The 12,804-nt window shown below is 38.9% G+C and overlaps 2 protein-coding genes across 2 annotated transcripts; one reads left to right on the top strand and one right to left on the bottom strand.

Moving 5' to 3' along the window:
- Positions 1 to 6,355: 6,355 nt before the first annotated feature.
- LOC123722603 (ribonuclease H-like) lies at positions 6,356 to 7,114 on the bottom strand. The gene has a single exon (XM_045684893.1). The coding sequence runs from the start codon at positions 7,112 to 7,114 to the stop codon at positions 6,356 to 6,358; it is 759 nt and encodes a 252-aa protein (XP_045540849.1).
- Positions 7,115 to 10,701: 3,587 nt separating this feature from the next.
- Positions 10,702 to 12,003, top strand: LOC123722602. The gene is made up of 2 exons (XM_045684892.1): positions 10,702 to 10,816; positions 11,180 to 12,003. The coding sequence occupies exons 1-2, from the start codon at positions 10,702 to 10,704 to the stop codon at positions 12,001 to 12,003; spliced, it is 939 nt and encodes a 312-aa protein (XP_045540848.1).
- Positions 12,004 to 12,804: the final 801 nt, after the last annotated feature.

The raw sequence follows: 12,804 nt of genomic DNA, 5'->3' as shown, positions 1-12,804 counted from the left end.
GACCGGATTAATTGTTTTTCTCACCAATTTGGATGAGAATACCGTATTCAGTGATAAAGACCGCTTAACTCTTTCCAAGGGCATAAGAGAACATGGGGTATCTGGAGTTATGCATTTGCGCACTGTTAATAAATATAAAGTTGGTGTAACATTTGATTTGCCTAACAATGCAAATATGTTTTTGCAAAACAAAAAACTGCTTGATCAGTTATCTTTTAAAGCTTCAATACCTGCTAAGGACACGGAAGTCACTGGAGTTCTCACATCTGTTCCAATAGATATGTCTAATAAACAAATATTCTCTTTGATTGGTAGTTCTAAGAATGTTATACAAGTCAGGCGCTTCATGCGACGTGTCAGAAGTGATAGTGGTAGTTTTTCGTTCATACCTACACAGGCAGTTGCTGTCACATTTGCTTCAACCATCTTACCAGAATACGTTTATTTAGACTCTTGGCGTCATAAAGTAAATATATATATATTCCTCCTGTTAAACAATGTTTGAAATGTATGCGTTTCGGACATATTGCTAAATTTTGTCGTAATTCGTAAGTGTGTTCAATTTGTGCAGAGTAACACAATTTTAAATCTTGCCAGGTTGCCCCCAAGGATGCTAAATGTGCAAACTGTGAGGGTAATCATATCGCTATTTCTCCTAAATGCCCGGAAAAAAGGGAAAAGTAGAGGAAAATAAAATAAAAGCTAGGAATGCCACATATTCAGATTTATTTGATACTAATGCTTTCCCAGCTCTAACAGCACGTAATTTAGATACTCAAGTAAATAATCTCATGAAATCTGATAGGTTTGTTAATAGTTTAGTTAATACAATTATTCAAATAGTGAATAATAAAGAGACACCTATTAATTTTGCATCAATAAAAGAAACATTGAAAACGTCCTTTAACAATAAATTTTCCTTAACCTCCTAATGGATCTCTCTGAATTAAAGATAGTACAATGGAACGCTCAAAGTTTAAATAGTAATAGGCATATATTTATGGATTTTCTTTACAATCAAAATATTCACATAGCAATTATCAGTGAAACATGGTTAAAACCTGAACAAAATTTTAAAATAAAACATTATAATATTGAAAGAAATGATACTGGTAACAAACATAACGGAGTTGCAATAATCATTCACAACAGTATTGCCTACAATAAAGTCAATACCTACTTTGACAGCTCATTGCAAAACATCTGTATAAGAATAAAAATTGACAACAAAGAAATTAGTATAGTAAGTTTTTATAGTCCTTTGAAATGTAATCCAGAATTCAAAAAACACAAATTCGATTTTTTAATTAAATCTATCCCTGAACCTTTCATATTTGCTGGTGACTTTAATGCTCATCATACATCTTGGGGTTGTGGCTCAGACTCAATACGTGGTCGTGACGTTTTGGATGTTATTGATGATAATAATCTAGTTCTGCTTAATAATGGTCAAGCAACAACAGTTGGATCTTTAACTTGGCGTCCTAATGCCCTGGATTTAACCCTGGTTTCTTCATCCTTAGCACTTAATTGTGAATGGGGTGTACACGATAGTCCTCTTGGTACTAGTTATCACATTCCTTTAATCATAAGAGTAAATATTAGTAATAGTCATAACATTGAGGAATATAACTATTGTTGTAATGCTGCACATTTGCCCATTTATCCGAACTATAGACTGGTAGATTGGCAAAGGTACAGAAGTTGTGCCGATGAATTATTACTTGATTTTAAAGTTGATAATTTAAGTCCTCTTGATGCATATCTTCAGTTTTGTACAATTTTGCGCTCAGCCGCTGCAAATTCTATACCAAATTCTAATCAATCTACTGTCAGTATTGATATTGTTAGCCGCTCATGTCATAAAGTTCTTAAAAAGTATTCGCTTCCTTGGTGGAATCAAAAATGTACAGAAGCTGTTTTAAATTTTAAAAATGCATATCTTAGTTTTAAAGCTAATCCATCGGAAGAAAATTACTTGCAATTTAAAAGACTACGTGCATGTAAAAAGCTTATATTAAAAACAGAAAGACAAAAAAGTTGGTTTTCTCTTTGTGAAACATTTAACAGATGTACACCATTATCTGTCATATGGAAATTCATGCGCAAGTATAATAGAACTTACCATTTTAATGCTGAGAGTGATGATAGCTGGGTCTTAGATTTTCTTAAGAAATATACACCTGACTTTGTATCGGATGACACAAAAACCTACAATAATAACACCAATCCTAGCAATCATTTTCTTTTAAACTCTTTTTCTTTACAAGAATTGCTATCAGCCTTAACTTCCAGAAGAGATACTGCCTATGGTCTTGATGGCATGCTTTATATACTTTTCAAAAAACTTAGTACTACTTGTTTAGTAATATTTTTACATATATTGAATTTACTATGGGAAAACGATATTATACCTCATAACTGGAAGATGGACTGTCTTGTGCCTGTCTTAAAACCTGATAAGCCTAAAATGTATCCTGATTCTTATCGTCCTATAGCTCTTACTTCTTGTGTTGGGAAGTTATTTGAACTACTCTTAAAACAACGTTTAGAGTTCTACATAGAAAAATATAGTATTTTGCCATCAAATCAGTTTGGTTTTCGTAGGAATCGTTCTGCTAGGGAAAGTATTTGCCAATTACAGTTTGATATAACTATACATAACTCCTTGTCCAAAAATGAAAATTTGGTTGCTGTATTTTTTGATATTGCAGGAGCTTTTAATAGTGTAAATATAGATGTTTTGTGTAATGAGATGTCACTGATAGGTATTCCTGGCAAAATTATAAACTGGGTTAAAAACTTTCTCAATAGCAGGGAAGTATTCATTAAATTTAACAAGCACCTCTATGGCCCTAGAATGTCGTCAAAAAAATAAGTGTCTCCGTGCAATAACTGGGGCATTCAGAAGTACTCCTGTAAATGCATTACAGATTGAATGTAATGTTCCACCACTAGCTATTCGGTTCAATAACTGGGGCATTCAGAAGTACTCCTGTAAATGCATTACAGATTGAATGTAATGTTCCACCACTAGCTATTCGGTTCAATTACTTGAAAGAAAGGTTTCTTTTGAAATTATATAGTACATCTACTAATAGTCTTTTGATTAAGTCATCATAAATAAAGTTTCAAGAAAATTGAGTCAACTTCTACCGCAATTTATACGTTTCCCTATCCATCTATATACGCAAATTGGAATAATCGGGTAGCACTAACAACCTGCATGGCCTGAACAATATTCTTAATAAATATATATGTATATTAATAAATATATTTCTTCTTAAATATTCAGAATATGGTTTTTGTTTGTTTATTTTATTGTAGCAATCCATGTCGTAAGCAAAATTGAAATCCTTTGAAGCGAGAAAGAAGTATTTGTAAGAGTAGGCAGGTACAAAATCCTTGGAAACGGAGTGGTCATCAGGTGAATCCAAAATATATAAAAAGGTTCAAAGCACGCACATACTCCAACCATAACAATGACAAATCCATATTGATATATGTAATGCCAAATGCCTATTAGTAAACTCCTTCGTAATCTTAGAACAGTGGTATACACCAGCAACAACAATATCTTTTGCACGAATGGGCCGGCTCGCCCGGTGAAATACCACGACCACACAGAAGACAGGCGGAAATGGAAGTAATTCCTTGTTTCGTCTGATGAATGGGCGTATCTGATCTGAGGCCTATGTTTAGTCCTCTTCATTATTCCACCTTTTTCATATAAGGAAAGGATGGGAAGGGGAAGAGGATTTGACAGAGGAGTGGATGCCTAGGAAGGGGAAATATACCCTTTCCGTCCCTTCATCGATTATATGTAGGCAACGTATCTGCAATTACGGATGCATATATTATACGAATTTAAAAGTAGTCGAGAAACGTGTCAGATTTCGCTAAGTCAACGATTTTGGTGACTTAGCATTTGCTAAGCAAACGTCTAAGGTAAGCTTAGCATGTGACTATAAATTTTAAACTCGTAAGATAAGTCTAAGCAAAGTAAAAGTACCGACTATAAATTTCAGCCTTAGAGTTGGGGTTGTATGGGGTAGTAAAATGAATGGAAATTTTATGCAACGCACATATTTCCTTAATTATTTCGTTTTCAAACTTATGATCGGAGTCGGTTGTGATTTTTGATGGTATCCCTATAACTGAGAATATTTTTAGTAAAGCTTCTGCTATATGTACGCTAATGGTCGCTTGTAAGGGTATCGCTTGCGCGAATTTCAAAAAGTTATCTATGATTGCTTTGCTAAGCAACGAGTAGAGCTAGAGCTAGAGCTAGAGTTAAACCAAATGTAAATTTCTGTCGAGAAATCAAAGATGATTTTAAAAGAAATGATATAACTATTGATGTTATCCAAGGGATACCAGTTGACATATAAACACAATAGACAGTGGATCAACCATATCTCTTATCTCAGAATCACTTGTCTAACCTTTCCATTTAAAATTCAACTTTATAATTGTTACTTTCAATTCGTGAAACAGATAGTAAATTTCTTCTCAAATCAGGTACATAATATACATCAGTTATAATTAGGTCAAAAGGTCGCTTACCCACATAACATCTAGCTTTAATATTACCAACACCAACTGCCTTCAGGCTCACACCATTTTTTGCCGCTGAAATTATTTTTGGCTTACTAAGTTGAACATATTCTGAAAAAACATTTTTATCATTAGTTAAATGATCAGATGAACCAGAGTCTACACACCACACCATTTCACTATATTTTACTTGTTCACATTCATAATTATTTTCATTTTCAGTTGTTAAAAACACTTGCTCATTCTCGGTAGATGCAGAGTATGACTGAAAATCTCTCCCTGAATAATTATTTCCTCATCCTGATTGTCCTCTCCAGGTTCCTCCAAATCCATGTCCTATATTTGGGAATCCTCTATTTCTTTTTTCTTCCTGATTAATATAACCTGTTCTCTGTATCATTTGAGTACCTCGTTCTCGACCTCTTTTATAACTTTGATTTTGTCCATGGCTGATCCCATTCTAAACTTGTCAATTTCTACTATATTCTTGTTGTGTCGTTCTACATTCAAACTTTTTATGACCTTCCTTTCCACATCCATAACATAAAAATGAAGTTCTGTGATGCTCCTTTGTATATGAAACACCTTTGGTTCTATTTTCTTCCTCTCCAAGTAATCTGTCTTTTACCATATCTACTGTCAAGTCTGACAGGGTTTCTATCGCTGTTACAATAATCTCATATGACTCGGGCACTGATAACAATATTACATTTACTTTTTCTTCTTCAGATAATGCACTTCCGGCATCTCTGTCTTAGTCCCCTCCTTATATTTTATGTAATTAAGTTGTCTTCTTAGAAATAGCTTGCTCCGCGTCCCTTTTTTCATGAATTGTTGTTCAAGTTTTGACATCATCTTATACGCAGTATTTTCATCTTGAATATAGTCAATATGACGGTGTCGGTCACGCCATTTATAATAATGCGTTTGTATATAGTGATAAACAGAGTTATAGAAATAGAGTTAGATTATATAGATCACAAATACTAATCGATTTTCAGCAGACGATGAAAAACAATATTTTTTTATATCATAAGGTAGCAAACGGCCACCTGGATATTCGCCGCAATAGACCGTTGCCCATAGCCATCCGCAAATGCAGATGCGCTGCCTACCTTTAATCAACGGACGACAAGAGGACGCACAGAAAGAGGATATTTCTCTTTCCTATGCGTCCCCTCCTCCGCCAAATCCACTTCCCCTTCCCATCCTTTTCTAATAAGAAAAGGGTGGGAAGGGAAAGAGGACTAAAATCAGGCCTCCGGTACCAACCGTACCAGAACCGGTTTTTTTTTTTTTGTTTTTTTCTTGAGGAGGCATCTTTGTGCCTCCGGCTGATACTTCTGACATTGTGGTCAGAAACTTTATTTTTCGGTTTAAGTTTTTTTTGCTAATGTTGATGGTATTGATTTGCTAAGTGGTGCTTTCCCTATGTGTGAAGACACACATGTGGGGAAGCACCACAGTGGTGCTTTCCCTACGTGTGAAAACACACATGTGGGGAAGCGCTACAGTGGCTTCTTTATTTTATAAATTGCAATGTTTTTTGATTTCAGTTGTCATTATTGCAATTTATGTTTTATTTAGGTTTATAGTTCGTTTTACTATATTTGTGCAGTAGTTTAGGAAAATTTCTCTAGTCTTTTTGTTATTCATTATTTCACTTATCGTTTCTTTTTTAATATTGTTGTCTATTTTGTTTTCTGTTTCAATCTTTTCTTTTATGTACATATGGCATTCTGTTATTATATGCAAAATCGTTTGGTTCTTTTTCCCACAGTGACACAGTGGGCTGTCTCTACGCTTGAAGCGATGGAGATATTCCGCAAAGCCTGTTTGAAACAGGACATTGTTCGTAGTCAGGCTTCTTTTTTAATTTCAGTGCTGCATCTTTGGCCAGGGCATCCGCCCTTTCATTCCCTGTTATGCCTACATGTGCTTTAACCCAGTATAGGTTAATCGTGTTCCCTCTGGTTTTTATTCTCCGGATGTTTTTCCTTGCTTCTTCCGCCAGAGGATGGGTGTCGTCTGGATCCGCGAGGGTTTGGAGTGCTGATCTAGAGTCCGAGAGGATATTGTAATTTCCAGGGGTTGCGAGTGCTATATTGGTCGCTGCGTTTATAGCAAGTAGCTCTACCTGATAGACCGTACAGCAGTTATCAAGTTTTAGTTTTCGGGTTTTAGTCTCCACCGCACCATCCCAAATTGATAGTGCGGCTCCGACCGTCCCCTCGATTTTACTGCCATCCGTGTAGATGTTTATGATGGAGTTCGGCAGCTCTGCACAGTCTTCCAGGCAGGTGTATTCAGTCTCTTCCCTTTCTGAGGGGTGTACTTTGTTGTTGTATGGTACTCTTGTCTCTACTACCCGGTCTCCTACTATTCGCTGGGAAAATCCTTTTTTAATTTCGTAAATTGCGGCTGCTTCTTGAATTCTTAAGTCTAGTGGAAGTATCCCAGCGAGCAGTAGGACCGAGTCCAGCGACGCTGTTCTGTATGTCCGGACAACCTTCTGAACGAAGCCTCTTTGGATTGCGTTCAGTTTCTTTTTCGCCATTTCTTTGTCTCCCCCCGCCTCGCGCTGTTACGCTGAGCGGTCGTGTTTACAAATTTACTCGTGACAAAAAATTGTTTTCATGTGTTTACTGCAACTTAATGTTCATACAAAATGGTTATCGAGAGTGAAATTTTCCTGGCGAATTGAAAACTATGCGTGAGTTTGACTTTTTTCGTCTAAATATACTTAAATCTCTGTAAATCATTAATAAACATTTTATATTCGCACCGACATTAAAATTAAAGTACAGCAAGAGCTCAAGATACATTGGTCCACTGGTCATTAAGAGTACAAATCGATAACAGACCATTTCTACTAGACATTGTTTATAGTTCGAAGACCAAGATAAACTGGAAATAGCCATTCTAAGAGGACCCCTCGTACAACTTTATGCAATACTATTTTACACTATTCGACATTATAGAATGCCTCTAAGACGAACTCCGCCAAACACGCCTAACATATTCTGCTCCGACCCAAACCTGAGTATGTCTGAAGCGGAGAGCCACTCGCCGGCATTTGTTTCACATCGCTCAAAGAGAAGGCGAGAAGAGGAAGAGAATTTTGAATATGAGAATTTTAAAGAAGAACTCCTGAATATGTTTACAGTTCTCAAGGCAGGACAAGATTCCCACTTCTTTGACTTCTTTTAGTGCGCATTTTACGGCGGGCCACCACGCATTATCGAATGCCCCCTCTATGTCCAGCGACACAAGCACCATGATCTTTCTGTCTGAAAGACCCTGGCGAATGTGCCGCATTAGGTCATAGAGGGAGTCTTCGGTACTGCGTTGTGGTGTGAAGCCGTACTGATTTTGGCTGATTTGGGGTTGGGTGTGCCACCTTATACGCTGGAAGAGCATTTTCTCTAATATTTTTCCTAGGATTGGTAATAATCCAATCGGTCTGAATGACTTAGGGTCTGTGTAGTTGTCTTTTCCTGGTTTTCTTAATACTATTACAACTGCTTCCTTCCATGCAGTGGGAAAATGATCTAAATTTAAACATTTATTTGCTAGTGCCAGGAACACTTCCGGGTTCTGTGTGATCGCCGCTCCGCAGATATCGGCAGTAAACCCATCGATTCCCGGGGCTTTCTTTGGGTTAAACGACGTTGCAGCCCACATGAGTTCTCTTTCGGTGAATGCTGGGTATGGCTCATTTTGTGATTCTTCATTTATTGTCGAAGCTTTTATTTTAGTTTTTCTGTGGACTTCAACGTCGTTTGTTTCAGTGTCTTGTGGATAGAAGCTTTGGGCAAGAGCTCTTGCCGACTCCTCTTCATTTAATGTCTTTCCGTTTTTTATGATAGGAAGTTCTTCCTGCCTCACGGTTGTACGATTTAGAACTCTATAAATGCTGTCCCACATTGTTTCCCTCTCTTGCCGACTGCAGAATGCTTTCCAACTTGTTGTTTGTGCTGTCTTTATGTCGTTTTCGTATTCTCTTTTAGCTGTTACATACTGCTCTATCACCCATTCTCGTCGGCATGGGGCGGCGCAAGATATTCGGCGCTTTCTTCTTAGGACTTCGCGTTTTTTATTAGTGAGTTCTTTGGTCCACCATGGCAATCCCGTTCTATTATCTTTTGGCATTATTTTAAATTCTTCTTCGCAGATTTCTGTGATAGTCTCAGTATAGTTTTGAACCATTTTATCTAGAGTATTTTTATCATTAACTTTTTCAATTTCTATTTTGTTAATATTTTTATTCTCTAAGCTTGTTTCTAATTTACGAGGGGAGGTCCAAAAGTTCTCGGAATGAAAGAGTTGTCAATGAAATATAACAATAAATTTATTTTTCCTTTTCAATATAATCACCCTTAAGTCTAATACATTTATTCGATCTATGAATTAATTTTTCTAAACCATCGAAAAAATATTTTTTGTCTTTGGCCTCAAAATGGGCCGAAATTGCCTCCTTCACTTCATTATCGTCGGAAAATTTCCTTCCCCTTAGCTCTTTTTTTAAATTTGGAAATAAATAAAAATCGCTAGGAGCCAGGTCTGGACTGTAGGGTGGGTGAACAAGTGGTTCGAACCCATGTGTGTGCAGAGCAGCCATGGCAACTCGGCTCTTGTGAACCGGCGCGTTGTCTTGCAAAAGCAACACACCCTTGGCCAATTTTCCTCGACGTTTTTCTTTAATTGACTCCTTTAACTTTTCTAATATGAGTGCGTAGTATTCTCCGGTTATAGTGGTACCTTTTTCTTTATAATCAATGAGTAATATTCCCTTACAATCCCAAAAAACAGTGGCCATCAACTTTCCCGCCGATTCTGACACCTTGAATTTTTTGGGAGGTGGTGTACCCTTTTTGTGCCATTGCATGGACTCCTGTTTGGACTCAGGTTCAAAGTGATGAACCCATGTTTCATCTCCAGTAACAATCCGCTCCAAAATCTGCACGGGCTCGTCTCCACACAACTCCAAAAAGTGCTTAGACGCGTCGACGCGCTGCTGTTTTTGAAGCGGCGTGAGCATTCTCGGCACCCATCTTGCACTGACTTTTGTCATGCCCAGGTGGTCGTGCAGGATACGCAAAATAGTTGTATCTGATACTCCAACAAATGCAGATAATTGTTTCTTCTTCAAACGTGTGTCTTCGAGTACAAGTTTTTCGGCTTTTTCGACGATGTCTGATGTGGTGGCGTCAGCTGGCCGCCCAGAGCGAGAGTCGTCTTCAATTGAATCTCGACCATGTTTAAAAAGACCATGCCACTTATAAACCATTGTTTTACCAGGGCACTGATCTCCATAAACGGCTTCCATTTCATTTAAAATGGTTTGAACGTTTTTTCCTTGCTTGGTAAGGAATTTTATCACAGCGCGATGTTCAATTTTCTCCATAGTTGCAGTTTGCTTCCGGATTGACTTGTTCAGCAGGCGAGTACTCGTAAACGAATGGCACTATAGGGTTGAAATGTTATATATATACTAATTATGAGTGCCCAATTAGTATGACACTAAGCGAGCTACCCTATCCCCACTCCATCCCCTCCATTCCGCGAACTTTTGGACCTCCCCTCGTATTTCTGAATTCATTCCAGTTTGCTCTTTTTGTATTGTATTTTCTGGTTGTTCGTTTTATGTCTACTCCTGAGGATTTTTCCAATTTTAGTTTGAACGAGATTGCTACGTGGTCCGAGTTTATTGTGTTTTTCTCTAGCTTCCATTCCTGGATTTTCCCGAGAAGGGCAGTCGAGAATGTTGTCACATCGACGCAGCTAGTGTACCTCTTATCTCCCCGAACAGAATCGAATGTAGGTTCGGATCCTCGATTTAGCACGTGTAGTTGTAGCTGGTCCAGAGCGGCTGCTAGCTCTTCTCCTCTTTTGTTGTTGTGTCGACTCCCCCACCAGGTATTCCAGGAATTTACATCGCCCCCCAGTATCACGCTCTCTGTGTCAAGCCCCTCCACAGCGCGCTAAATATCTTTCAGATAGGGTTCTATGGGTTTGTCACCTTCCAAGTATACAGACACTATCCCTACCTCCCAGGCCCCGGTTCTTATTTTTGCGACTGCGATATTCTCAGTGGTAAGTTCCGGGTACTGGGTGACATTGATAGTGCTGTCAAACAGCATGATGGCTGCTTTGATGACTCGGTCGGTTGTAGATCTTACGCATTGGATAATTCCGCAGGTCAATTCCCGGCTCTCTGACGCGCAGCACGGCTTCCGTAAGGGTCGAAACACGGAGAGTAACTTGTTGTCCTTCGTATCGGAACTAGCGCCTGCCGTGGACGCCGGAAGACAGGTCGACACTGCGTATTTTGATTTTCGCCGCGCTTTTGATACCGTAGACAACGACATATTATTAATTAAATTTGCTGCGTTCGGATTCACTCCCAGTTTATTAAACTTTTTTGCTAATTACCTAAAAGAGCGCAGACAGTACGTCGATTACGAGGGTTACGTTTCTGCGCCGTATTATACTTATTCCGGAATAAGTCAAGGCAGTAATCTCGGGCCGTTAGAGTTTATTTTAATGATTAATGACCTTCCGTCAATAGTAAGTCACGCACAATGTTTATTGTATGCGGACGATTTAAAACTTTTTTTAGTTATAAAAAATAGTGACGACTGCTTGCGATTGCAACGGGACATCGACAGCGTGTTGCAATGGAGTAAGGACAACAAGTTGTTCTTCAACGTGAACAAGTGCTGTGTGATATCGTATAGCCGCGCGCGTGCGCCACTGCACCACCCCTACGTGCTGGATACGAGCCTCGTCCCGCGCGTATCCCACGTCCGTGATTTGGGAGTCGAGATGGTCGAGGAATTGAACTTCCGAAACCACATTGCGAATATCTGTAGGAAATCGTTTAGAAATCTCGGTTTTATTATTAGGCAATGTAAGAATTTTGAAAATGCGCTGGTAATAAAAGTTTTATATAACGCATTAGTTAGGAGTCATCTAGAAACGAGTAGTTCCATTTGGAGTCCCCATGAAAAAAAATACACTCTGATGGTAGAAAGAATTCAAAATAAGTTTACGCGGTTCCTGTATTACAAGCAGTACGGAGTTTATCCTTGCTTCCCGTTAATGTATCCGAGTTTATTTGTGAATGGTATGGTCGGATACAGCACGTTGCGAGTGCGTCGGGACGTGGCCCTCGTGCGCAGCGTGTGGCGCGTCCTGCGCGGCGCGGTATGCCGGCCAGCCGTGCTAGCAGCGCTGCGCCTGCGTGTCCCTGACTGCGTGGTTCAGGTGCGCCGCCGCCCGCCATTGTTTCTCGAGCCCACCGCTAGGACGAATCTATTGGAAAATGCTCCTATAGTGCGGGCTATACGGCTTCTTAATATCGTATCTAGGGATATAGATATATTTAGTTGCAGCGAGCCGAAATTCACAGAGGCTGCCTACAGATGTGTGGAAGACGTTTGAATATTAAATTTATTGATTATTGATTAATAATATTGATGCGTAGTTACGCGTTGATATATTCTTGCACTGTTTATCTATGTATTTTTTTTTTGTTTTTTTTTTGCCATTGTTATGTGTTTTTACTGTTATTATAAAATTTATTTTTGTTTTTGTTGTTGGTTGTTGTAACATTTAATGTTATCGTGTAAACTAGTATGTATAGTGTCAAATTGGTTGCGTACTGTTAGGATGCTATGCAGTTGTTTTTAAATAAATAAATAAAAAATAAATAAATTGTTCCACGATATTGTCTCATTTCCCCTATCTGTCCGACATAAGGCTCCTGCATCATGGCGAAGGTCAATTTTTTAGCCGCGGCCTCTGTGATAAGTTCAGCCGTTGCGGTTCTGCTACGCTGTAAGTTGACTTGGAGAGCGCAGTACTGGTGGACATCGCTTGTTGTGTTGCCATTGTTGCCCGGTGCGCCCTTAGCAATAGGAGATTGAAGACCTCGCTATTGTATCCCAGCGCATGCGCACCGGGTACTCTTGGCTAAACGCATTGTGATCAACTTTTTCTAATTTTGCTGATTTGCAGTTGCAACACGAAGGTACTGTTCCCGCTTGCCATTCTGTGCATTCGCTTCTTTGGTGTTGTCCTCCACAGTGGGCACATTTTTCTGTTGTCTCCTTGCACAGTCTCTTTGGGTGTCCATATCCTAGGCACAGCGAACACTGCGTAAGGGGGGACTGGTCTTCTACCCTCACCCTTTGCAGATCTATCTGTACCTTTCCTACTTCCACCAGCTTTTTCCATGTTTGC

This window comes from Papilio machaon, chromosome 28 (genome assembly GCF_912999745.1).
Source record: "Papilio machaon chromosome 28, ilPapMach1.1, whole genome shotgun sequence".
In the NCBI taxonomy this organism is placed as follows: Eukaryota; Metazoa; Arthropoda; class Insecta; order Lepidoptera; family Papilionidae; genus Papilio; species Papilio machaon.
This window is presented reverse-complemented; position numbering and strand designations above follow the sequence as displayed.